This window comes from Manis pentadactyla, chromosome 3 (genome assembly GCF_030020395.1).
Source record: "Manis pentadactyla isolate mManPen7 chromosome 3, mManPen7.hap1, whole genome shotgun sequence".
NCBI classification, from domain to species: Eukaryota; Metazoa; Chordata; class Mammalia; order Pholidota; family Manidae; genus Manis; species Manis pentadactyla.
The window spans coordinates 77,651,513-77,675,451 of NC_080021.1; the positions used below are offsets into that span (position 1 = coordinate 77,651,513).

General features: G+C 39.5%; 1 protein-coding gene across 5 annotated transcripts in view; it reads left to right on the forward strand.

The window, feature by feature from the left end:
* The first annotated feature begins 20,240 nt into the window (after positions 1–20,240).
* The window catches only part of LOC118920712 (ankyrin repeat domain-containing protein 26-like), a 118,255-nt gene continuing 114,556 nt past the window's right edge, over positions 20,241–23,939 (forward strand). For all 5 annotated transcript variants that reach the window (XM_057498044.1, XM_057498045.1, XM_057498046.1 and 2 more), the window contains exons 1-3: positions 20,241–20,628; positions 23,302–23,416; positions 23,578–23,751. In XM_057498044.1, the coding sequence (XP_057354027.1) occupies positions 20,378–20,628; positions 23,302–23,416; positions 23,578–23,751 (540 nt within the window). In that variant the 5' untranslated portion in view covers positions 20,241–20,377. The remainder of the gene's footprint in view (positions 20,629–23,301; positions 23,417–23,577; positions 23,752–23,939) is intronic.

A 23,939-nucleotide genomic window follows, 5' to 3' on the forward strand; every position in this document is an offset into this window, starting at 1 on the left:
GACTGAGGAAGAGAAGGAATTAAGGAAAGAAAAGGAAAGAGAAAGTAAAGAGGAAAAGAGGGATAGGAAGCATGAGAGAAATTTAACAAAAATCTTGGCCGCAGTAGTAGAAGATAAGGGACGCCCGCCCTCTAGTAGTAGAACTAGTAAGGCAGGGCACCTGTGCAACCGGCCTCCTTTAAATAAAGATCAATGTGCATACTGCAAAGAGAAAGGACATTAAGTGAAAGAATGCCCTAAAAAGCCACTGCAGAAGCCTCCAAAAAAGGTGTTGTCTCTGCTGGAAGACGAAGATTAAAGAGGACGGGGCTCGGAACCCCTCCCCGAGCCCAGGGTAACTCTGAAAGTGGAGGGGCAACTCGTTGAGTTCCTAGTAGACACCGGTGCTCAACATTCTGTATTAACTAAAGACAAGGGCCCTCTCTCTAGCAAAAAGTCTTAGGTGATTAGAGCTACAGGCCAGAAACAATATGCATGGACCACCCGAAGAGCAGTAGACTTAGGAGTAAGACGAGTAAGTCACTCGTTCCTCATTATACCGGAATGCCCTATGCCCCTGTTAAGAAGAGACATCTTAACCAAAGTAGGAGCCCAAATATCTTTTCAAGCTGAGAAACCTCTAGTGACTAATCAAGAAAATAAGCCTTTAGACTTGAGTATTCTGACCATAAGATTAGAAGACGAATACTGTCTTTTTATAGAACCAGAGCCCTCCCGAATTAGTCAGGAGTAGCTCGATCGATTCCCAGGAGCCTGGGCGGAGACGGCGAGCATGGAGCTCGCCAAGAACCAGCCCCCTGTAATCATAGAACTAAAAGCTTCAGCCTTGCCAGTGACTGTGAGGCAATATCCAATGAGTAAAGAAGCCAGAGATAGAATTAGGCCACATATCCAGAAGCTTATAGAACAGGGAATATTAGTAAAATGTAAATCCCCATGGAACACCCCCTTGCTGCCTGTAAAAAAGGCAGGAACGGGAGATTACTGACCAGTACAAGATTTAAGAGAAGTTAACAAAAAGACACAGGACATTCACCCCACCGTGCCAAATCCCTATAACCTACTAAGCTCCCTGGCCCCAAAAAACATCTGGTATTCAGTTTTAGATCTAAAAATGCTTTCTTTTGTCTGCGCTTGCACCAGAACAGCCAACCGCTGTTTGCCTTTGAGTAGAAAGATCCCACCACAAGAACTACTGGGCAATTGACCTGGACTCATTTGTCACAAAGATTCAAGAACTCGCCCACCCTCTTCGATGAAGCTTTACATCAGGACTTGGCTTTCTACCGAGGTTCAAACCCACAGGTAACTTTGCTGCAATATGTTGATGACTTATTGATAGCCGCTCCCACCCGGGAGACCTGCCAAGAAGCCACTGAAGCCCTTTTGACTGAACTTGCCAAATTAGAGTATAGAGCATCTGCTAAGAAAGCACAGATCTGCCAACAACAAGTGATTTATTTGAGATATTCCCTGAGAAAAAAGAAAAAGTGGCTTACTGAAGCCCGGAAGCAGACTGTGACGCAGATTCCGGTCCCCACTACAGCACGCCAGGTTCGCGAGTTTCTGGGGACAGCAAGGTTTTGTAAATTGTAGATACCCGGATATGCTTCCTTGGCCGCCCCTCTGTACCCCCTTACCAAGGGGACAGCCCCGTTTGTTTAGAGATCTGAGCAACAACAGGCCTTTGATGATATCAAGAAAGCTCTCCTCTCAGCACCCGCTCTAGCATTGCCAGACGTAACTAAGCCATTTGTCCTTTTCGTGGATGAACGGAGCAGAGTAGCTCGAGGAGTGTTGACCCAACAATGGGGACCTTAGAAGAGACCTGTCGCCTATCTGTCAAAAAAATTAGACCCCGTAAGTAGTGAGTAGCCTGCCTGCCTGAGAGTAGTAGCAGCTGTGGCCCTCCTAGTTAAAGATTCTGACAAACTAACACTGGGACAAAAACTCACTGTGGTTGCTTCACATGCGTTGGAGAGCATAATCCAGCAACCACCCGAAAGATAGATGTCAAATGCCAGAATGACTCACTACCAAACCTTACTCCTGAATCGTGATCGTGTGAAATTTGCCCCACCCGCCATCCTAAACCCAGCTACTCTGCTCCCCGATTTAAGAAAAGAAGTACTTCATACCTGCCAGGAAATCCTGGCTGAAGAGACGGGGACCCGCCAAGACTTACAAGATCAGCCTCTAGAAGGACCAGGACTCCTGACTTAGTATACAGACGGGAGCAGTTACATTATAGATAGTAAGAGAATAGCGGGAGCTGCAGTAGTAGATGATAACCGAATCGTGTAGGCCAGTGGACTTCCAACGGGCACTTCTGCACAGCGAGCAGAGCTCGTCGCTCTGACTCAGGCTCTAAAGATGGCAGAAGGTAAGAGACTTAACGTCTATACCGACAGCGGATACGCTTTTGCCACCGCTCACATACACGGGGCTATTTATAGACAGAGAGGGTTATTGACTTCTGCCGGGAGAGATGTTAAAAACAAACAAGAAATTTTAAATTTGTTAGAAGCCATCCATAGACCTAGAGAAGTGGCAATAATACATTGCCCTGGGCATCAAAAAAGTGACTCTCTAATAGCTCAAGGAAACAGAAGGGCGGACCAAGCTGCAAAACAAGCAGCCCAGGGAATGAATATCTTACCCCTCCAAGTGTACCCGGAGGCCACTTGTATTAAGAAGTCTGAAAAAAGAGAGAGTTGTCCTGCCCCAGAGAGAGGCAGAAGAATACTTAAGGCAATTGCATCAATTGACACATTTGAGAGCAAAAAACCTAAAGACCTTGGTTCAAGACTCCCCTTATCATGTTATTAGATTAAGAAAACTGGCTGACGAGGTTGTAAGAAATTGTTCCCTGCCAATTAGTAAATGTGAGTAAAAATCCAGTAACATCCGGGAAAAGACTTCGAGGGGATCGCCCAGGAGCTTACTGAGAAGTTGACTTCACTGAGATCAAGCCTGCTAAGTATAGATATAAGTAACTTTTAGTTTTCCTAGACACATTTTCAAGATAGACAGAGGCGTTCCCCACCAAAACTGAGACAGCTCAGACGGTGTCTAAAAAGATCCTTGAAGAAATATTTCCCAGGTTTAGAATCCCAAAAGTAATCGGCTCCGACAACGGCCCTGCCTTTGTTGCCCAGGTAAGTCAGGGATTGGCCAAGATTTTAGAGACGGATAAAAAATTGCATTGTGCATACAGGCCCCAGAGCTTAGGACAAGTAGAAAAGATGAATAAAACTCTAAAAGAGACCCTGACTAAATTATCCATAGAGACTGGTTTATATAATTGGTTGGTCCTCCTTCCCTTTGCCTTATTCCGAGTTAAAAACACTCCCAGCCATTTTAGGCTAACACCCTTTGAAATAATGTTTAGAGCCCCAGCTCCACTAAATGCAGCTCACCTCCACGTATCCCCTGAATCTGTGACTAATAAGTTTCTGCTTGAAAAGTTACGGGCTCTGGAAATTGTGCAGAAAGAAGTGTGGGCCTCTATCCAAGAAGCCTATCAGCCAGAAGACATTTCAGTACCTCACCCGTTCCAAGTGGGAGACTCTGTCTACGTAAGGCGACATCGAACAGAAAATCTTGAGCCTCGGTAGAAAAGACCCTTCATCGTCCTTTTAACCACACCTACAGCTGTGAAAGTAAATAGCATCTCTTCCTGGATACATGCTTCACATCTGAAGAAAGCGCCTCAACCAGACCCGGACTGGCGAGTAATTCGAACTGATAACCCACTTAGGCTTCGCTTGTGTAGAAAGAACCATGCTATTAGTGATTCTGATGCTCTTGCTTCTTCCAACCCTCCAGAACCCCAACCCCCATGAACCCAGGTTGCTGACATGGCAGGTTTTCTCTCAGACAGGAGAGGCAGTGTGGTCTGTTTCTAAGACTGCCCCCCTCAAGACCTGGTGGCCGTCCCTGCACCCTGATGTTTGCGCCCTAGTTGCTAGATTAGATACCTAGGACATACCTAATATACCTTGGAGACAGGCCCACCTAATTCGACCACCAGACTACGATTATTCTGCAGCCCAGAGCCAGGTTTCCTATAGAGACAGCGGGTGTAGTTATCCCCGAGCACGCAATAAAATAAAAACCACTACCTTCTATGTCTGCCCCCGTGACAGTCGAACCCACCAACAAGCCTGACAGTGTGAGGGCTTAGAATCCTTTTATTGTAGCTCTTAAGGCTGTGAAACTACGGGTAATGTTTATTAGAACCCCGTGTCCAGTTGAGACCTCCTTAAAGTAGTCCTGAACCACACATCCCCCAACTGTGAGCAGACAGAGCTATGCATCCCCTTAAATATCATGTTCAGTGATAAGGGGCGCCAGTATGATAGATGAGTCACTAGACGACAGTGGGGGCTCAGATACTATAAATCTAGATATGATAAAAGCCTCATATTTACTATCAGGCTCAAAGTTGAGACCCTTCCAGCTGCCCCAGTAAGACCCAACACTGTCTTGCAGGATCAACCGCGTCTCCCAGCCCCAGCCCCAAAACAGGCCCTAGCCCCACCTATAGACTCTGCCACCACTCCCTCCGCCTCCACTCTTAGCCAAGTCACCTCCTTTCCTGGCACCGGACAACGCCTTCTCAACCTCCTTGAAGAAGCTTTTCAGGTCTTAAATACCACCAACCCTAACACTACTGAATCCTGTTAGTTGTGTTTCTCTTCTGGGCTGCCTTATTATGAAAGATTGAGATTGTTAGGCAGTTTTAACAAGACAACCCGTCACGAGATCTGTTGCTGGGGAAGCCACAAGAAGCTAACTCTGACTGAAGTAACTGGAAGAAAAAAATATTTAAGTTCAGTCCCCCCCACCCATAAAGCTTTGTGTAATGAAACCATAGCTGTGACCTCCTCAAGTGAAAATGAGTATCTAGTCCCTCCTCCCGAAGGGTGGTGGGCTTGTAACACTAGAGTGACCCCATGTGTCTCTACTTCTGCCTTCAACTCCTCCCGCGATTTCTGTATCATGGTTCAGCTGGTGCCCAGGTTAATGTATCATGATGACCTCTCATTCATAGCTGAATTTGAACCTAGGCATAGATATAAGAGAGAGCCAGTCTCACTGACCTTAGCTGTGTTGTTAGAGATAAGAGTCGCAGCTGGAGTAAAAACAGGGACAGCCGCTATTATCCAAGAGAACCAACATTATGAAGGACTAAAGACAGCTATTGATGAAGACCTAAAAACCATAGAGCAATCCATTACTAAACTTGAAAAATCTCTGACTTCCCTCTCTGAAGTAGTCTTGCAGAACAGACGAGGGCTGGATCTGCTGTTTCTAAAAGAAAGAAGATTGTGTGCAGCTTTAAAGGAAGAATGCTGCTTTTATGCAGACCATTCCGGAATAGTAAGAGATTCAATGTCAAAGCTTAGAGAAAAGCTAGACCAGAGAAAGAGAGAACGAGAAGCCAGCCAAGGGCTATTTAAATCTTAGTTCACTAGGTCCCCGTAGTTTACGACCTTGATATCCACTCTGGCTGGGCCCTTACTCATCTTTGTGTTGCTCCTCACTTTGAGACCCTGCATATTAAATCGGCTGATAACTTTTGTTAGAGAAAGAGTGAGTGCCGTTCATGTACTAATGTTGCAGCAACAATATCATTCACTCACCCAACAAGAAGATACAAACATTCCATGATTGGAATGCCCTTAAAGAGAAGTGGGGAAATGTAGAACCTGAAGAATCAAAAGTTAGCATAAGCACAGCCATCTTAAAGGCTCAAACACCATTTTCTAACCTAGAAGGAGAAAAATTACTAGAACTTTGAAAAACAAGTTAGTCAGCCAGTGTTAATTGTAGTGACCTTTAGTTAGCTAACCTCAATCAGTTAAGCTTATCTTGCTAGAACCACCCTAAACATTCCAAAAGTGATTTTATCTAACCAGACCCCCAGGATGTGGCATCAGCCGAAAATTTATGTGTCTATGGAAAAACACTGTATTGTGACTGTAGAAAATACTGCCCCTTTGAAAATGCTATAAAAACTTCTGGCTTTGTGTGTTTGGGGTCCTTGTTGAGACCCGCTGCGTCGGGCTAACACATGGACCCCAGCTAGCTGGCCTCTGAATAAATTCCTCTTGCTTGTTGCATCAAGAGACGCCTTCCGTGAGTGATCTAGGGCGGCGTCCTCCTCTAAGAGAATCCAACAATAGTTATCCATTTCAAAGACACTAATAAAGTTATTAAAATGTGTATTAAAAATTAACATACAAAATGAGTCCCATATTTTCTCAGTTTGCCAGTCTAAAAAGTAATATTGTCAAGTTTAACTGGTTGCAACTGTATTTTCTATTACCACTCAGTTTTTACCCCTTGTTCTCTACTTTTTTATGACTGATTACCTTTAGAGAAAACATTGATAGAAAATTAAGAACATCGGTTGACCTAGCTCAGTATTTCATCCCAGAATTTGCACATAGCCCCATATATTGTTAAGGCGGCATCAAACATTATTCTTTATTTTTTTAATTGCTGTCTTACATTAAGCAAAACATAATTAAAATACAAAATGCATTGCCTATGGGTAGGTACTCTAATTTTTTATAAGATCCAACTGATTTGGCTGCAAACTTATTTGCATTATTTATTAAGTCCATCAATATAGATAGTTTAAAAATAATTTGGTGGGCTGTAACTATTAATGTTCATTCTAGAATTACTGAATTAAATTTGCTCTCCTGACTTATAATACAATCTTGGTATGTTGAAGGTTTCTTCTTAACCCTGTATTTTTGCCTACTAATTCTTTGCTTCTAAATTTCAATCTATCTTAAAGACAGTATTTTTGGCTGTCAAACTATCTTAAAGGCAATATTTTGGCTGCTTCTGAGAAAATTAGACATTGCTCAGTTTACTCATTTGTATCTGTCTAGTGTGGAAGTTTACTTGACGAAGAGGTTTAACAAAGCTTTGTATGGAATATTATTCAACCATAAGAAGAAAACAAATCCTACCATTTGCAACAACATGGATGGAGCTAGAGGGTATTATGCTCAGTGAAATAAGCCAGGCAGAGAAAGACAAGTATCAAGTGATTTCACTCATCTGTGGAGTATAAGAACAAAGCAAAAACTGAAGGAACAAAACAGCAGCAGACTCACAGAACCCAAGAATGGACTAACCGTTACCAACAAGAAAGAGACTGGGGAGGGTGGGTGGAAAGGGAGGGATAAGGGGGAAAATGGGGCATTACAATGAGCACACATAATGTAAGGGGGTAGGACACAGAAAAGGAAGTATAAACAGAGAAGACAAGTAATGATTCTATAGCATCTTATTATGCTGATGGACAGTGACTGTAATGGGGTATGTGGGGGAGACTTGATAATGACGGGAGTCTAGTCACCATAATGTCGTTTAAGTAATTGTGCGTTAATGATCTCAAAATAAAAAAATTAAAAATAAATAAATAAAAGACATGGTTAAATGAGAAGACAAGCCATAGACAGACAATATTGTATCATAAAGGATTTGTATCCAGAATATACAAAGGACTCTTTAAACTCAATAATAAAGAAATAGAAATGGGGAGAGGGAAGGAAAGCTTTATAATAGTTACCCATGGTTTATCTCAAATATTTTACAACCCTACCAAACTCTTACTGTCTTTCTTATACTTAACCATGTCATTAGTGGTATGTCATCTGAGGGCAACTAAAAACAGTTGTTAAAGGAATAAGGCTACATGAAAAGTGAAATAGTCTGTTCAGGTGTGCCTCCTTTTTCTTTTAAATGCCAGTGCCAGTTTTTATATACTTCATAGTGTAGATCTCTAACCAGTTGTGTCAGGATAATCCAGGGTGATTGATAAAACTACTGTCTCTTCTGGGCCCTTCCCTAAATCTATGAAAGAGAAGTTCTGGGCCATGGCCTAGGAAACTGCACAAACATATTGCTAAAGTGATTTTTATGCACAATGGAGTTTGAGAACCATTGGTTTAAATTTCCATTATTAGATATTACAAGGAAAAGAAACACATAATTCTTAGTTTTAATTGGAAAGTACAAAGATGTCCTCTTAATGTGAACAATTTATTCCTTGAACATGGTCTAGAAACACAGAAACCCTAGTTTCTACTCCTCACTCTGATTTAATGTTTGTGAACTTAGATATTTAATTTAATTTTGGGGGGCCTTCTTGCATCTGAAATGTAAGGTGGTGGGAATTTTATGAATCTGCCAAATATGTAAATGTAAATTATTTTTTCCCCTTTAGTCTGTTTCTGGACAACAGCGGGGCTTGATTCTACAGTAGGTCCTGTCTGGGTGAAAAATGTCATCTTCAAACATGTTAAAGGACGAAGTTAAAAAGTTTCCCTTGCCCTCTTCAAACATTATCTAATTGTATATGGTCAATATTTGATTCCAAAACTGTGAAATAATAGAAGACATATATGTGGGTCTCTGCCCCCAATTCCTGTCACAGAGCTCCTAAACCCTTGCATTTTCCCAGTGGTGATAGCACTAGGAGCTTCTTTAGTTTTACTATTTGGTCTTAGAACCTAATTCTTGACACAGGGTATCTAAATCCTTTGGAATTTCCTGGGTAATAGCAATTTTTTTTGTTCTAATGGGTGTGACTCTTGGTGGGCTTCTTGGTGGGGTCTAGTCAATACCACAAAGACCAAGCCATGATTGGAAGCTTGGAACTTGCAGCTCACTCCCTATTCTGAAGAGTGCAGACAGGCTGGAAATGGGATTAATAATCATCATGCCTGCACATGATTACTGAACGCATGGTGGTGTAAGGAGAGTTAGCCTCCTAGGGACACCTTGGAAGCTCTTCCTCTTCCCTCATACCTGGCTTTGCTTGTCTCTTCACCAAGCTTTTCCTCAGTGTAACTTCAGGGGAGAATCCTGGGGCAAAATAACTTTGGAACTGAAATCAGTCAAAGGGGGAAATAAAGTGGGAGAAAACCATTTATTGACTACAAGCAGTCATCCACTTCTGGTCTCCCATGTCTCTTGTGACCTGGATGCAGGAAAAAGAGATCCCACCCAACCTCTCCAGTCCAGATATGCCTCTGTTTGCCCATGTAATTACATATGGAGATGGAGATGGAATACTTCTCTTCACCACTTGGAAACACCTATTGATATGGAAATGCACTAAAGCGAAGAGATTCTGGAAATATTGTAATTTTACCCACAGCCCACCTCTCCAGAAATCTCACCTCACAATCTACTCAATCACCATCTTCCACAATGGCCCCTGTGAGAGAAAACTGGAGCACTGTAACCAGACTAATAACATAAAATAGCAACAGCAATAAAATAATGATAATCCTTTTGAATTTAGTTCAAAGTCCTATGCAGATTAAGTCCATAGCTCACCCATTCCACAGACAGTCAGTAGCTGAACAGGTAGGAAGTTCAGAGCAATCACCCCGCAGCAGCTGCAGAGAGCAGACATGTCCGGACCACAGGGACTCTAGGAGAAAATAAACTTAGGGGGACTAAGATACATATTTTAATGGCACCAGCATAGGCAAATCTTGCCCATCAGGTAGGATGCATGTCAGAGAGTGGTCCTGTGAAAGAACAGTGGCAGGAATGGGATCTCGTCCTGGTCTAGTATACCAGACTTTCACCCTCCTCCCTGTGGAAGTTACAGATGGGTCAATATATAGGGCTATGGGAGGTATATGCACTGGCCATAAAGATAAAACAAAACTTCCCCATAAGATGCTCTTTCCTCCTAGACGTTTTGGGTACAATACCATGACCATTGGGGGCCACTCTTCTGTTACTGCAGGAATACACAGGAGCCAGCTTCCAGGCCTTTTCCCCCAAGGTGCCAGAAGGGACAGCTGTCACTGGTCCATGTGTCATAATGTCCAGGGTCATGTCCACTCAACAGAGTCTCCGGGGTTTAATGCAGGGGCTGGCAGCAGGATGTTGCTCTGCTGGCCATATCCTGGCTTCCAAAACTCTTCTTTGGTTTGCACATATAGTTGTATAGGAGAAGCAACAATGTATGTTAGAATATCCACAGGGCTCAAGGATCCTCTTCCAGGCTTCTCATTCAAACACCGTAGCACTGTCTGTAAATGAACTGACCAGCCCCGTAGACTATTGTTGTCTGACTTCAGGCCAGATCTCAACAAACTGTTGTACCTCTCTATCATGCCTGCCCCAGTAGATATGGTACATGAAACTTCCACTTTATTCCTAATTGCTGCACCCATCTTTGTAACACATGTCCAGTAAATTGTGTGCCTGCAAAGAGATGCTCTAGGCTCCTCTTGGTGGTTGCTGATCTCAAAAGCAAGTGCAGGAAAAGCAACCAATAGTCCAGTAGCTGTGATCACACAAGTCACAGCATAGCGATATCCTTCTGATATGGGCAGAGGCCCAATATAGTCTATCTGCCACCTGATGAGGGGTACCAGCCCCTTTACTATTGTTCCATGTTGCTGTGGGACTTGATGTTAAGTCCCTCTTAGAGCACACAAAGTACTCCCTCTGGACTCTGTTGACTTCTTCAAAGGTTAATGGCAAGCCCCACTGTTGGGCTACAGCCCACATTGTCTTTTGCCCCGTGTGCAACAAATGCTGATGTAACCATTGGGCCACATCAGAGGTAGGCTTTCCTTCTAGTCAGTGCACCTGCTTCATCATTCCCTGGGGATGCCAAAGGCCAGTCACATGATATATGGTAACTCAGTCTGACCAGAGGCCCATAGGTCTTGCCACAACTCTTGCCCCCAAAGGGGCCGGTGACCAACCATCCAGTTGGCATGGTACCATGTCGGCAGCCACAAGGTCAAGCCCCGATAGACGGCCCAGCTGTCAGTGCAGACAACTATAGGGGAGGGCTCCTGGGTGATCACGAGCCATACTGCCCACCACTCAGCCCACTGACTGCTCTTCCCCTCTCCATTCTCCACTATATCATCTCAGTCTTAGGATGGAAAGCCCAGCCCTCCACTTTGGGGGCTGCCCACTACTGTAGCCATCTGTATACCAAGCATCTACAGATATAGGGGCTTTTCCCTCCTGATAAGGACTCTCAGCTGATGGTGGTTCAAAAGCAAGTTCTTCCTGCTTTCCACTTATATACATCACTGGCCCCAATAAACGCTGCAGTTCTCCACTTAAGGGGCTAGTAGAGAGGTAGCTATGCTGCTGTAAGTACATGCCCCATTTGGCCAGTGTAGGCGTCTGTGCCATGCCACTCCATGGCCTTTGGGTGCAGTCTCACATCCATCCCAAGATGGGATAGGCCGTTATTACTTTGCCCAACCTGTGGTGGGAGAAGCTGATGTTCTCCTTTATTATGATTCTGGATCAGAAGTTGATGAGATGTTTGTGGGTGTGGGAGCCACCATATAAGCAAGCTTTTTAGTCCATTTGGATGTATCTTTCATAGTGATACTAGATTTTCTTAATTTTAGGGGAAGAAGGCACTTACCTTTTCTTTGCTACTTGATTGTAATTGATAGTCAGTTGAAATAGCCATCATGGGATTCTGGTTCCAGGTAAATTATTGTGTGAGCTGAAACAGAACTGTACTTTTTTCCCAAATACAAGAGTTAGCAGAAGTGCTGGATGAGGTTGGGGGCTGCTGAAAAGCTAGAGTGTTTGTTTGTTTCATTTTATTCATCTGTTCTATGGTATATAATTAAATAGTAAGTGGCCTCAACTGATTGTATATCATTTTTACAGCTAGAAAAATAAGTACTCAGTTGTGTTTCTTAGGTATCATTCTGTATTGCATAGTATTTTTTCTTCTGAGTCTACTGTTCTTCAGTCAGTTTTAAAAAGATGTTCTATATCTTTTTTTGGCTTTTGACAATATTACAGGATTTTAATATTTATATGATTTTGTTCAAAAGTGTTGATTTGATTATGCTTATTTGAATCTTTTCTGTTTTCCTAGGAGAAGCAAAAGCAAATGCTCTTCATGTTATATTTACTGATGAATTAGATTCTGTTGGTGGGAAGTGAATTGAATCTCTGGTGCATCCATATTCAAGGCAGACTGTAAATCAACTTCTTGCAGAAATGGATGGGTAATTGAATCTTTTCCTGAGTTTGTAATATGGGTATGTATTTGGTAACATTTAAGAGCTAGGAAGAAATGTTATGTTTATAGGCAATAGGGTAGTCCCCTATGCAGAAAGTCAAGACATGCTATTGTCAGTATTATATTGTTTACATTACTAAGGGAGTAGTTGATGTATCGACTACCCTTAACTGTTGATATCTACACCATTTTCATTTATATATTATGACAGGAAAGCAATGATTCCAAATGGGAATAGTAGTCTGTGGAGTTGAAAGGGAGAGTACACTGGCTCCTTCAAAGTTTGTGGCCAGCTTCGAAGGTTGCAGTAGATTAAAAGCTTGCTTCAATTGTCATAGTATAAAAAGAAGAGGAGTTACTGTGAAAGAAGCGAAAACAAACAAAAGGCTTTCTTAAAGTCATATAAAACATTCTGGAACCAAATAGGAAGTCTAGGAGCAAGTAATTCGAATGGGTAAACTTGAGCATAATATTTCAAAAATTAGTGCCCAAGCTTTTTGTGTCAGGTCTTATCTTCCTAAGTAGAACAAATAGTGTGAATGTGCATGATTATAGATGATATTGTGATTTATTATTAGCAGTTTTGTTGAAGTGCAGTGGCCTAACATTTGTTCCTTTTAAAAAAGCAATTAAAGAAATTTTATTTGGGGCCTAAAAAATATATTAGTCCCTGTTCTTTGCTTTTATGGTTAATGATAAACAATTTTGTATACAGCATTTCTGTATGTGTGCTGTTTTAATTTGCAGCAAAAAGGTCCTTTTTTAAATAGTTTTAAACCCAATGGAGGAGTTATCATCATAGGATACACAAGCTTCCCAGAGACATTAAATAAGTAATTATTAAAATATATTTTTGTGTGTGACATACTGATACATGCTAGAACATGGATGGATTTTGAAATCATTGTGCTGAGAGGGAAGCCCATCACAAAATAGCACATAATTATATGACTCCATTTATATGAAACATGCAGAATAAGCAAATCCTTAGCAACAGAAGGTAGACTGGTGGTTGTCAAAGGCTGTGGAGAAGGGGCAGTGACTGCAAGTGGATATGGAGCTTTTATTTGGGAGGGTGGGTTTGTGTGTGTGTGTGTGAAAATTCCCTAAATTAGATTGTAGTGATGGTTGCACAACTCTGAATATATTAAAAAACACTGGATTAACCACCTTAAACTCTGTGGTATGCTAATAATATTCCAGTAAAGCTGGTAAAAGAATTTTCTGAAACAAATTTTTTTTGGGTGAGGAGCAGACTTTAAAATTTACTGTATTTTTATGTTTCTGATGATTTAAAATAGAAGTTATTCATATTTTTCATTTGATCTTACAGTTTAAGTAAGGGCTGCTTGGATTAAGGTGGTGAGAGTAGAAATTAAGTGATGTGGTGAGTTCAAGAGATAACAATACAATGGAATTACAATGCCATTGTGACATTTTCTGGCCTGTTTTGGGTTGTGCAAAGAGATGAAATCTCAAGAGGTAAATGGGGGAAACTCCCTTTCTTTTTACATATATATTAAATAGAAAAATAGATTTCTATTGTCACAGACCTTACTTTAAAAGCAGATAAATATGATGTATACTTTTATTTTTTCAAGTAGCTTTTTGTCTTAAGTAGTCCTCATTTATCTATAATGGAACATTTCAAAGTACAAAAGTGTTATCTATGTGAACCAAGCTTTTAAAGGCTTTTATCTTTTATAAACAGAAATGAACAGGTTTTACATTTATTTCTCATTTATGGTTTTTCCTTCTTGGTGTTCTGCCTCTTACATATCTGCTTTTTCTATTTCAGGACTCTTATGAATGAGCAAAACATACCTTGAAGACTCATGCAAAAGAGCATAAGAACCTACCAGAAGCATTACTGACCTGTGAGACTTTGGATGCCAAAGAGATTCAAATTGTTCTTGAGGGGAAGAAATTGGAAATGAGATGATAACTCTCTTGAAATGGATGCGTTGCTTTTATTGTGAGAATGTAAGTGTGGTCGTCTCCTTTTGCAATGTGTTTCTCCCTCTCTTGACTTGGTATCACTCAAGTGTGTGAAACACTTTGTCAGTCTTTTGTCACAGTTAACTAATGCTGATTATTCTTGTGATGACACCTACTATAAATTAGCAATCTACAGCAAATATTTTAAAACCAGGAACTATCAGGATTGAAAACAGCTGGGTTGAGAAATGTTAATCAGTTATTAAAGTTGAAAATAAGTAATGATTTTATGGTTGGTTACTCTACTAGATGTGAATAAAATTTCCTGTAACTGCTAGGAAATATTTTGACTTAGCAAAGTTGTTGCAGGATTGTCTCTATTTTCAGATAATACCATTTATCTTTGATAAAGAAATGATGCTATTAAGCTGTTGGTAAACCGTATTTCTAAGTACATCAATAGAAACTTCATTAAGAGGCCCTTGATTGTGCTCCAAATTGTCCAGACATAAAATGGCTTAAAAAATTTAAGCGTGGAGAGTTGAAAACAAACATATACAATCAGAATTTAAATGATTCTAACCTTCTAAAAATGAAACATGCAGTTTCATGGTCTTTTCTTTTTTTAACGTTACTGTCACTGTGACTAATGAAATTCTTTTGAAAGCACAGCAGCAGTGTTTTGTTAAATAGATAAGTAACACAATTCACTTCTGAAGAACTACATAATTATACTTGGTATTGGAAGAAAAATTGAACCAAGTACTCAATCTCCTTCTAAATGAACTTTTGATTTAACCTGTGTTAGAAGTGGAAAGTCATCTATGTTCTTTGTTCAAATTTTGTGACTATGAATGTGTTGTCACAGGATTTATAAATAAGTTTAACTCCATAGAAAAACTATTTTAGAGCACATTGTATTGGTTTTACAGCCCAATTATATTATTGAAGTAATTTTAATAAATTATCTACAGTTTTCTAATGTCTTTTAAGCAGTATGTGGTTTTCATTGAAGTAGATGATAGATGGAGCTCGCTACATGATATTCTTGCTCACCTCTTTTTTTGGTAATTTTAAATTTTGATGTAATTTCAAACTTAGAAAAGTGTTATCAGAATAATACAAGGAAGTCCCATTATCACTGATCCACATTCACTAATTATTTTCATTTGTCCCATTTTTATTGTCTCCCATCTCCGTGTGTGTATGTGTGTGTGTGTGTGTGTGTGTGTGTGTGTGTGTGTGCATACATACTCATGTCTGTGTGAACATGTGCATTAATTCTCTCAGGTAGACTTCTAGGATTGAAATTGCTGGGTCATGTAGTAAGTTTCTGTTAATCTTTGTAAAACCCTGATAAACTCTTTTCAAAGTACTTATAAAATATTATGTTCCGGCCACCAGTGTACAAGCGTTTTGGTTTTTCCTCATCTTCTACTGTACTTCCTATAGTCTTTTTGATGAGGCCATTTTAGTGGGTATGAGGTAATATCTCATTGTGGATTTAATTAACATTTCTTTGGCATTAATTTACATTTCTTTGAGCATCCCCTCCTATGCTATTGGCCATTTGCATATCGTTGGAGAAATGTCTATTCAAATATTTTACACACTCACATCCCTTTTAGATTGTTTATCTTATTATGTATTGTATATCATAGGTTTTGAATACAAGTCTTTTATCAGATGGATCTTGCTTTTTTTAATCCAGCCTGACAATCTCTGTTATTTGAGTGGGGTGTTTAGTTCACACTTTCTTATTTCTTTGCTTTGTAATCTTGTTGATTTTCAGGTGACATAGAAATTATGGATTCTGATTTTCTTCCCAGTGGGTAGTTCTTGTTTAGTAATTAGCCTCCAGTAAATTTGTGAAGTCTGTTTCTACTATGGTGTGCTGTCACTGATGTCTTTGCTCATTTTTAAAAATTCTAAAGCTTGCTTTTTAACCATCGCTGCTGTCTACATTACATACTAACATTTAGTCAAAAGACTGGACAGAGGTTGTGTTCAAACCCTATCACTCAGGCCTTCCACTATACTGATAAATCTGTGTGTGGGCTTGCAGGTACCTTAAATGTTCAGGTCATTTTCAACTCTGCCCTAGTTTTTGCTTTCTACTGGGCTTTTTTACTTCTCCTTTGTACGTAAGTGAAGGCTGTGGTGACCCATGGGTGTGTGGGTGGCTTGAACCAGCTTCAGTTTGTACTCTGCATGCCTCTGGTAAATCTGGAGTATATGAAGCACTTATCAAATCCTGATAGCTGTATTAACCTCCATAATTTACAGTTAAATATCTAGCAGTTAAATACCTTGATTGTCCCAAACAGGACTGCAGCCTCAGACTAGAGAACTCTGGTTGTTTCCCCCTGAAATTATCACTTAATTAAGTGCATCAAGTCAAGCAGGTCCTTCTGTCAGTGGCAACAAGCCCAGGCATGGGATGTGGGAGCACAACACTGCAGGCTCATTCGGTTCTTACCATCACTTCCGTGGTTTTCAGAGTTTTTCTTTGTTTGTTATGGGCTTCAGTTGATTTGAGCACTGAAAAGTTTTTTTTTAATACAATTTTATCCAACATTTTAGTTGCTTTTTAAAAAGGGGAGATGATTTGTCAACTTCCTCACCTCATCATGCTGAAAGAGAATCTCTTGGACTCATTTTGGATCACAGTCCAACCAAAGCAGTTTAATAAGAAGGGACCTAGAGAGGACTTGTACATTTTTCAAAGCTACCAGAATGCCAGTTTCACATGTAACCTATATCTATTAAATTGATTACTGTTGGTAACTGATACCTACTTATTTTTAGATACTCTGTGTATTTATACTTCAAAATAAATGCTGAGTTATTTCAGTCTAAGTAGTTATGAACATAATGCTTCATGTAAGTATGTGGCATTTAAACATGTTGGAATGTTGTCTTGATCTTTGTGTTGAAAGAAACACACCTAGTCATGGATATGGAAATTTGAAGAGTTGATACATTTGAACTGAGGGTTTTGTCTATGCAAATTCTCCCCTGCCTCCAATCTGTCACCCATGAGTCCTGATTCTTTTAGGCAAGAATGCAATCCCCTCCATTTACAGCAGGAACTTAATTTAGTTATAATAAATGTTGTGACGTCTTCAGTATTGCATCTGTATTGTGACATAATGGGTAGCTAATCTCTTACGAACTTGAGAATGCATTTCATGGGGAAGAAAAGTAAACAAGTGACCAAGCTGCCAAAGGGGGAGCATGAGAGGAGAGCTGTAAAGCCTGGTTTGGGGAGCATCACAGGAGTCTGCTGCAGCTCTGGAAGCAAGTGTTGGACTCATAGCCAGGAAACCTGGAACCTGAGAGGATGGGTAAGGTGCTTTGGCTAATGAGGGAAGAATTGCTAATGTATTGAGACTGTTCTGTGCTCAGGATTTGTTTTGACAAAAAACTGAATGTATTGAAGGACCAAATAAATGCCTGTGAAGCATGAGAATGAGTTGTTCTTGGGGAGACTATTTTAGATAACATACAAAAGGGCTTCTAAGAGTCTTCTCTAAGAAGAATCTTCATGAGAGAGCAATCCAAAGTGGATCTCGAGATTCCTTAAGAGCTAAGGACAAAGAAAGGTCAACTGAATGGATTGCATTGACTCAGGTCAATGGAGCTGCAGGTGAGAACAGCGGTGGGTATAGAAGTACCCCTGAGAGAAAGAATCAGATTTAAAATAATTGCCAGATTCAAACTGCTCAAATCTTAGAATAGAATCAGCCAGATAAGAACTCTACCACCTCCTCCAGTTACCCTGCCTGAGGGAGGAGGGATGGAATTAGGAAAGAAAGAAAGGACCATTCCTGAGCCTGGCCTAGCTGATGAACTCGGACTTTGGCATTATTGTAGTTATATGGGGCCGAACATTCTGTTTCATTGCTCTGTGAGTTCAAACAACTGTATGGACTACTAATTATTTGAGAATAACATTTTTCTTTTTCTTTGTGGGTTAGGAGAAAAATACCTGAATATTTAAAAATATAGTGGGAGATGATGTTGCCTGCTGATTATATGCCATGTGTGAAAAATTGTGGTTATCTGTATTAACAGATTTTTGTTGGGACACATTTTGGTGATATAATTCCATTTGCATGATTTTTCAAAATCTGAAATACTTGTGTAATTTCTGTCACAATTATGTATGTGATGTGTGTGTGCATATAGATCAATGATTTGCATTTATCCTAAGTTTATTTGGTCACAAATTTTATGTGGCCAAATGTGTTGATATTTTCTAACTTCTGTTTTTTTGTTTGAAAAATCTTCCATCAATCATTAATAATACCACTTAATTTGTTTTCTTCTAAAATATGTAATGGTTTAATATTTTCATTAAAACACTAAGCACTTTACTAATTAAGAGTTCATTTTGGTTTATGTGTGTGAGATGTGTAGTTAAGTTCACAAATTGGTATTTCCCAAATTACTCATTGAATAATCACTTTTACATTTATGAGTTATATATTTTATACTGTATTATCTAATAGAGAAAATTTAATTTATGTTAATTTTCTTTATTTAGTAGGTGCTAGTTAGCAGGCACAAGCCAGGGTGGGTACTGATGGGATTGGATTTTAAGGGACTTGGTAAGTGGGATGGAGTATAAGACTGGATAAGCAAGAATTCATAGATGTGGGGACTTTTTAGGGGGAGACAGGATTTAACACTCAAGCAAGAACCCCAGTGGATGGAGGAAATTTTATGTTAGGTTCTATATTATAACTCAGGAGACAGGAATGTTCAGTGCTCAGTGAAGTGGAAGTGCCTGAGTTCTATACAGTTGCAATACCCACTGTCCCGGAATTCAGTTTGATACGCTTAACTACCGAAAGTTAGCATAGACCCCACAGGTTAAGGGACACAGTTCTGCAGGACTTCCCCCACTTCAAAACAGGCCCAACTCCCCAGTCCCCAGGCTACTTGCTTTTCTGTCTGACTTGGCTACAGTTTGGGGATTCCCAGTGATCCTCCTTCAGGTTTGATAATTCATTATAATGACTCAGGAAACTGCTTTATTTAGGATTACTGATTTATTTATAAAGAATATGAAGAGACACCGAATGAAGATGTACATAGGGCAGAAAGATCTGGGCAAGGTCTACATGCCTTCCCCAAGCATGTCACCCTCTCAGTTCATAGATGTGTTCATCAACCACGAAGCTCTGTTATAGTCTCATTTCAGAGGGTTTTTTTGTATGTTTGTTTGTTCATTACACAAGCATAATTGATTAAGTCATTGGTCATTTGGCAACTTGATTTCCAGTCTCCCTTGACAGTTGTGGGAGGCAAGAATTCTTTTTAATTTGGCATAATGATTAAAAATAAGTATCAAATAATGTAGAGGTAAACACTCCTAAGAGTATAATGAAAAGGAAGAATAAGGGGGGGAACTTTGGAGCTGTAATGAAAATTACAATATGTTTTATAAAGAAGAGTACTGGTGCAAGAAGCAAACCCAATAGAAAACCCAGAAATGAAAAAACATACCAGAGAATTTAATGTTCAATAAAGTGGTGTTTTAAACTACGTGAGAAACAGTGGTTTAGGACAAGTAAATAACTTTTTTTTTTAAGTCCTCAAGTGATAAGCCATGCTCCAAAATAAATCTTAGATTGAGTAAAGATTTAATTGGGGAGAAATAAAGCAAAAAATAAAAATAAAACATAAATACCAGGTTGGGTCAAAGGGGAAGGATAAGATGCTTGCAGAAATGTGTTTACATTTCATCTGGAGAATATGTATTCTTTTCTCCTAAGTCTGCAGTTAATAATACACATTGCCATAATCTCTGAAACCAGGAAAACCACTTTCCGAATCCACTAAGTTCCTTGGAGACCTCCTGGGGCCCAGAGGGATGTAGAAGGAAAACTAACGCATAAGGAGGTTTAGAATTTTTCAGGGGAGTTTTCTGGGGAAGAGGTTCTCAGCATCCTGAAGTTTCTTGGCACTCCAACCCCCGACGTACACAAAGACCGTTTTTCCATATTTATTAGCTTAACTTTCATAAATTTCCCGAAATACTGAGCTAACTCTCACCACCTTCACGGGGAGCCAACGCTGCTCACCAGCCAAACGCTTTGATTCGTGACGTATGGGTCCCGCACATGCGCTCTCCGCACCCTTGGACGGGTGCCCTGAACGCAAGCGCAGTGACGCAGTCTCGGTGAGGCGCACGCGCACGTGCGTTGAGCGGCTTTGCCAGCCGACAGTTAGTCTCAGCTGAAAGATTCGAAACCGCCGATCCGAGTTGGGCGGTTGTGGCCAGATCCGGTTGGCTTATCTCATAGCACTGGCGGAAGGCAGCGCTGGAGCTGAGGGTGTCTCTGGAAGCCCGTTGGCTCCGCGATGAAGAAGATTTTTGGTTTCGGGGGTAGGCAGAGCGACTCCCCTTGGGGCCCCTCCAGCAGCGAGCGGAGGGACAGCGGGGGCGGCCTGCGGAAGGAGAGCAAGAGAGCCGACTCCCAGCCCGGGTACCACATTGCAGACAAAGATCTTGGGAAGATACACAAGGCTGCCAACTTGGGCAAAGTAGCCAAAGTGCAGCAGGTCCTATTGCTCGGAAAAAATGGCTTAAATGATAGAGACAAGATGAACAGGTAACAGGGACTGGGAGGCCAGGGCGGCTCGGGAGGAGGTGGGCCGACCCGGAAAGTGCGCACCTTCCCTGGCTCCCCTGGGGAGCCGAGCCTCCTGGCGCGAGGCTCCGCTGCACCTGGGTCTTGGAAGCCTGATGACAGTCAGGCGCCCACGCCCAAGCAGCAGAGACTAAAACTATAGCTGGTTTCAGACCCACTCGTAATTCCCCTTATACAGCATTTGACTGACAGTTTTTCAGTGACTTAGCTAAACATCAATAATAGACAAACGAAATGAGGTATGGACAGCATTTTATTTTTAATGTACACATTTCATACCGTAATGTTTGATAGTACAGAAAGGTGCATAATGGTATAAAAGTGCCTAGCAAAAAGTAGTAGTGCATAACAGTGCATAACACATAATAAGAAAAATTAAAATTTATGTAATCGATCAATTTATACAAATTCTTTGGGTAAAATCCAGTGTCCATTTTATATTGGTGCACATGTATGTACATAGATGTTATTTCCTGATGGACCATGGAAAAGACTTTTGAGGTGGGAAAATATTCTTGAACAGGAAGATTCATTTTCTCAAAATGTGTTCTCTTCTTACATTTGTTAATTTTACATAAGCCAAATAAAAATATGTTTTTAAAAATTAGGGGTTTCACATGCTGTCCCTAATTTATCGCTGCAATGATATTTAGAAAAATTATGTATACAAGACAAAGATTTGCCCTTCTAGGTATCAAAATGTGCTGTTAATTTTTACAAAGTATTCCATTACTAACAGCTGCAAAGACAAATAAATGTATGGAACAGAATGGAAAATGACCAAACTCCCAAATATATGTAAGACTTCAGAGCTTGATTCTGGTGACAATTCATATTAGTAGGAAAAGGTGAGTTTTTCATAAATGGTGGAGAAATACCTATCTGAAGAAAACTAGCTAGATTAGTATTCCACAAAAATAAGTTCCAGAAGGAATTTGTATTAGCAGTGAATTTTTCTTTTCCTTTTTGAAAAATCTGTGAGTTCTACAATGACAATGTATAGATGTAGTAAGAGTTTATTAATGAAATAATCCTGTTGCAAAGCAGAAATATGAATCTTGCACAGATTAAAAATAACTTTTAAAAAAATTTTTTTGAGGGTTGGTATCTTTTGATAACAGCTTCAGAAGTAAAGGGAATCTTTTTATCTGTGTCTATAATTTTTATTGTGTATATGTTTAATTACATACTTTTTTATATGTAGCTTTATTACCTGATATGTAAACAATGGTAGAACCATCATTTCATTACATCCTTGTGAAAATAAAAACTGGTAAATATAAGTGATTACTGTGGCAAAAGCTTATAAAATTTTAGTCATGTCCTTATGAAAATAAAAAATAGCAAATATTACTATTGCAAAAGTATTGCCTCTGTAACTTTTCTTGAAAAATACCGAACTTTCGAACTATATCCATTTTTTAAATCTATTAATCAAATATAACCTGAATACCTATTATGTAGCAGACATACTATACTCAGGATCCTTTCATTCTTAAAAACTTGATGTTGTCCAGTGTGAACAAGGTGAGAAATTTAAAAATTGAAGTATTAGGATCTAATTTCAATTGAAGCATTTCCTCCTCTCTTTCAAACAAAAGCATTTCTCAAGATACAAAATTGTAAAAGATAATCTTTACCTGTCTTTTTCAAAATTTATAATAGTATTCAGTACTAAGTTGATCTTTGGAAATACCTGGTTTTCAAACAAGCTGTAAATCTAAATATTGAATAAAATGAGCTATCCATATTCACTTGAATCCTGAGTTTCCTTGGCTTAAAGTTTCTTGAAAATCAAAATAAGAAATACTTTTTAAAAATTATCTTTTTCTTTTGATAGTTCTGGACAGAACTGTTATATGCTTTTAAGAACTGAAATTCAAGTGCCAAGTATGTGAACTGCAATAGATCTGTTGTGTATACCATTATTTCACTTAATTTTAATCACAATGGTGTGGTGCTACACCACCACGGATTGTATTGTGTGATGCTGCACTATTTTATGCACCAATAAGAAAAATTTTTAAGTGCTGCCAATTATAGTTGTCAGACATTATGAATTATAAATTGAATTGCAATGTCAGAGATGTTAAAATGTGAGAAAATGAGAATCTTAAAGTCATTATGATGCAGTGTTCTTTCTAATCCTTAAAACATATTTGCAAAGTAGGTGTAATTATATCATTTTACTCAATTGAAATAATTATCTTTGTAAAGTAGTAGTAATAGTAATAATTATAATAATATAACAATTGCTGACCTATTTGTGCTAGGAACTGTTTTAAAACTTAGCATAGATTCTCATTTAAGCATAACAGTAGTGTCCTGTGAGATAACTTACTTTTATCCCCATTTTGTTGATGAGGAAATTGAGGCACAGAAAGACTTAGGATCGCTTAAGTAGGATTCAAACCAAGGTGAGCTGAATCCCAAGGTCATGCTCTTTTATTCAAATAGACTGCTCTTTCATTAATGTGGTGAATACTAAGGCTAATAAATATTATACCTTCTCCAGGAAAAAATAAATACTTGTTTATTTAATACATGCTATTTAATATTTATAATTGCATGAATAATTGCAATGTTTTGAAACAGTGCATTATAATTTCCTAAAAAGTGTTCACTCTTTCCTAGGACTGCTCTCCATTTGGCCTGTGCTAATGGCCATGCAGAGGTAGTAACTCTCCTAGTAGAGAGAAAATGCCAGCTTAACCTATATGATAATGAAAACAGGACAGCTCTTATTAAGGTATGTAGGAGCCATCTATGTCAGCCTGAGATGGATTTTATGTAATAGCTGAAAAGAGAAATGAATTCATCTCATTTAAATATAACTAATTGCAAAATCTATGAAGTGTTCAGATTGAAATCCTAGAATTTACAGTCTGTTTCTTGGTATAATACTGACAGGCCGTGCAATGCCAGCAGGAGGAATGTGCAACTATTCTTCTAGAACATGGTGCCAATCCAAATCTTACAGACATCGGTGGCAACACTGCTCTCCACTATGCTGCCGTTGGTCAGAATCTATCAATAGCTGAAAAGCTGCTTTCACACAACGCAAACATTGAGGCAAGAAACAAGGTAGAGATTACCCCATTTTATTTATAAACATTTGAAATAATGTTTTTAATTTTTTTAGTCGCCATAAATATATAAAATTCTCTTTTACACACACACACACACATATACTGAATACTATACATCAGGCTCTGTCACCATGGAAACAATTCCAAATCCAAGTCAGAGAGGGCTAGAGAAACGTGGTGCCC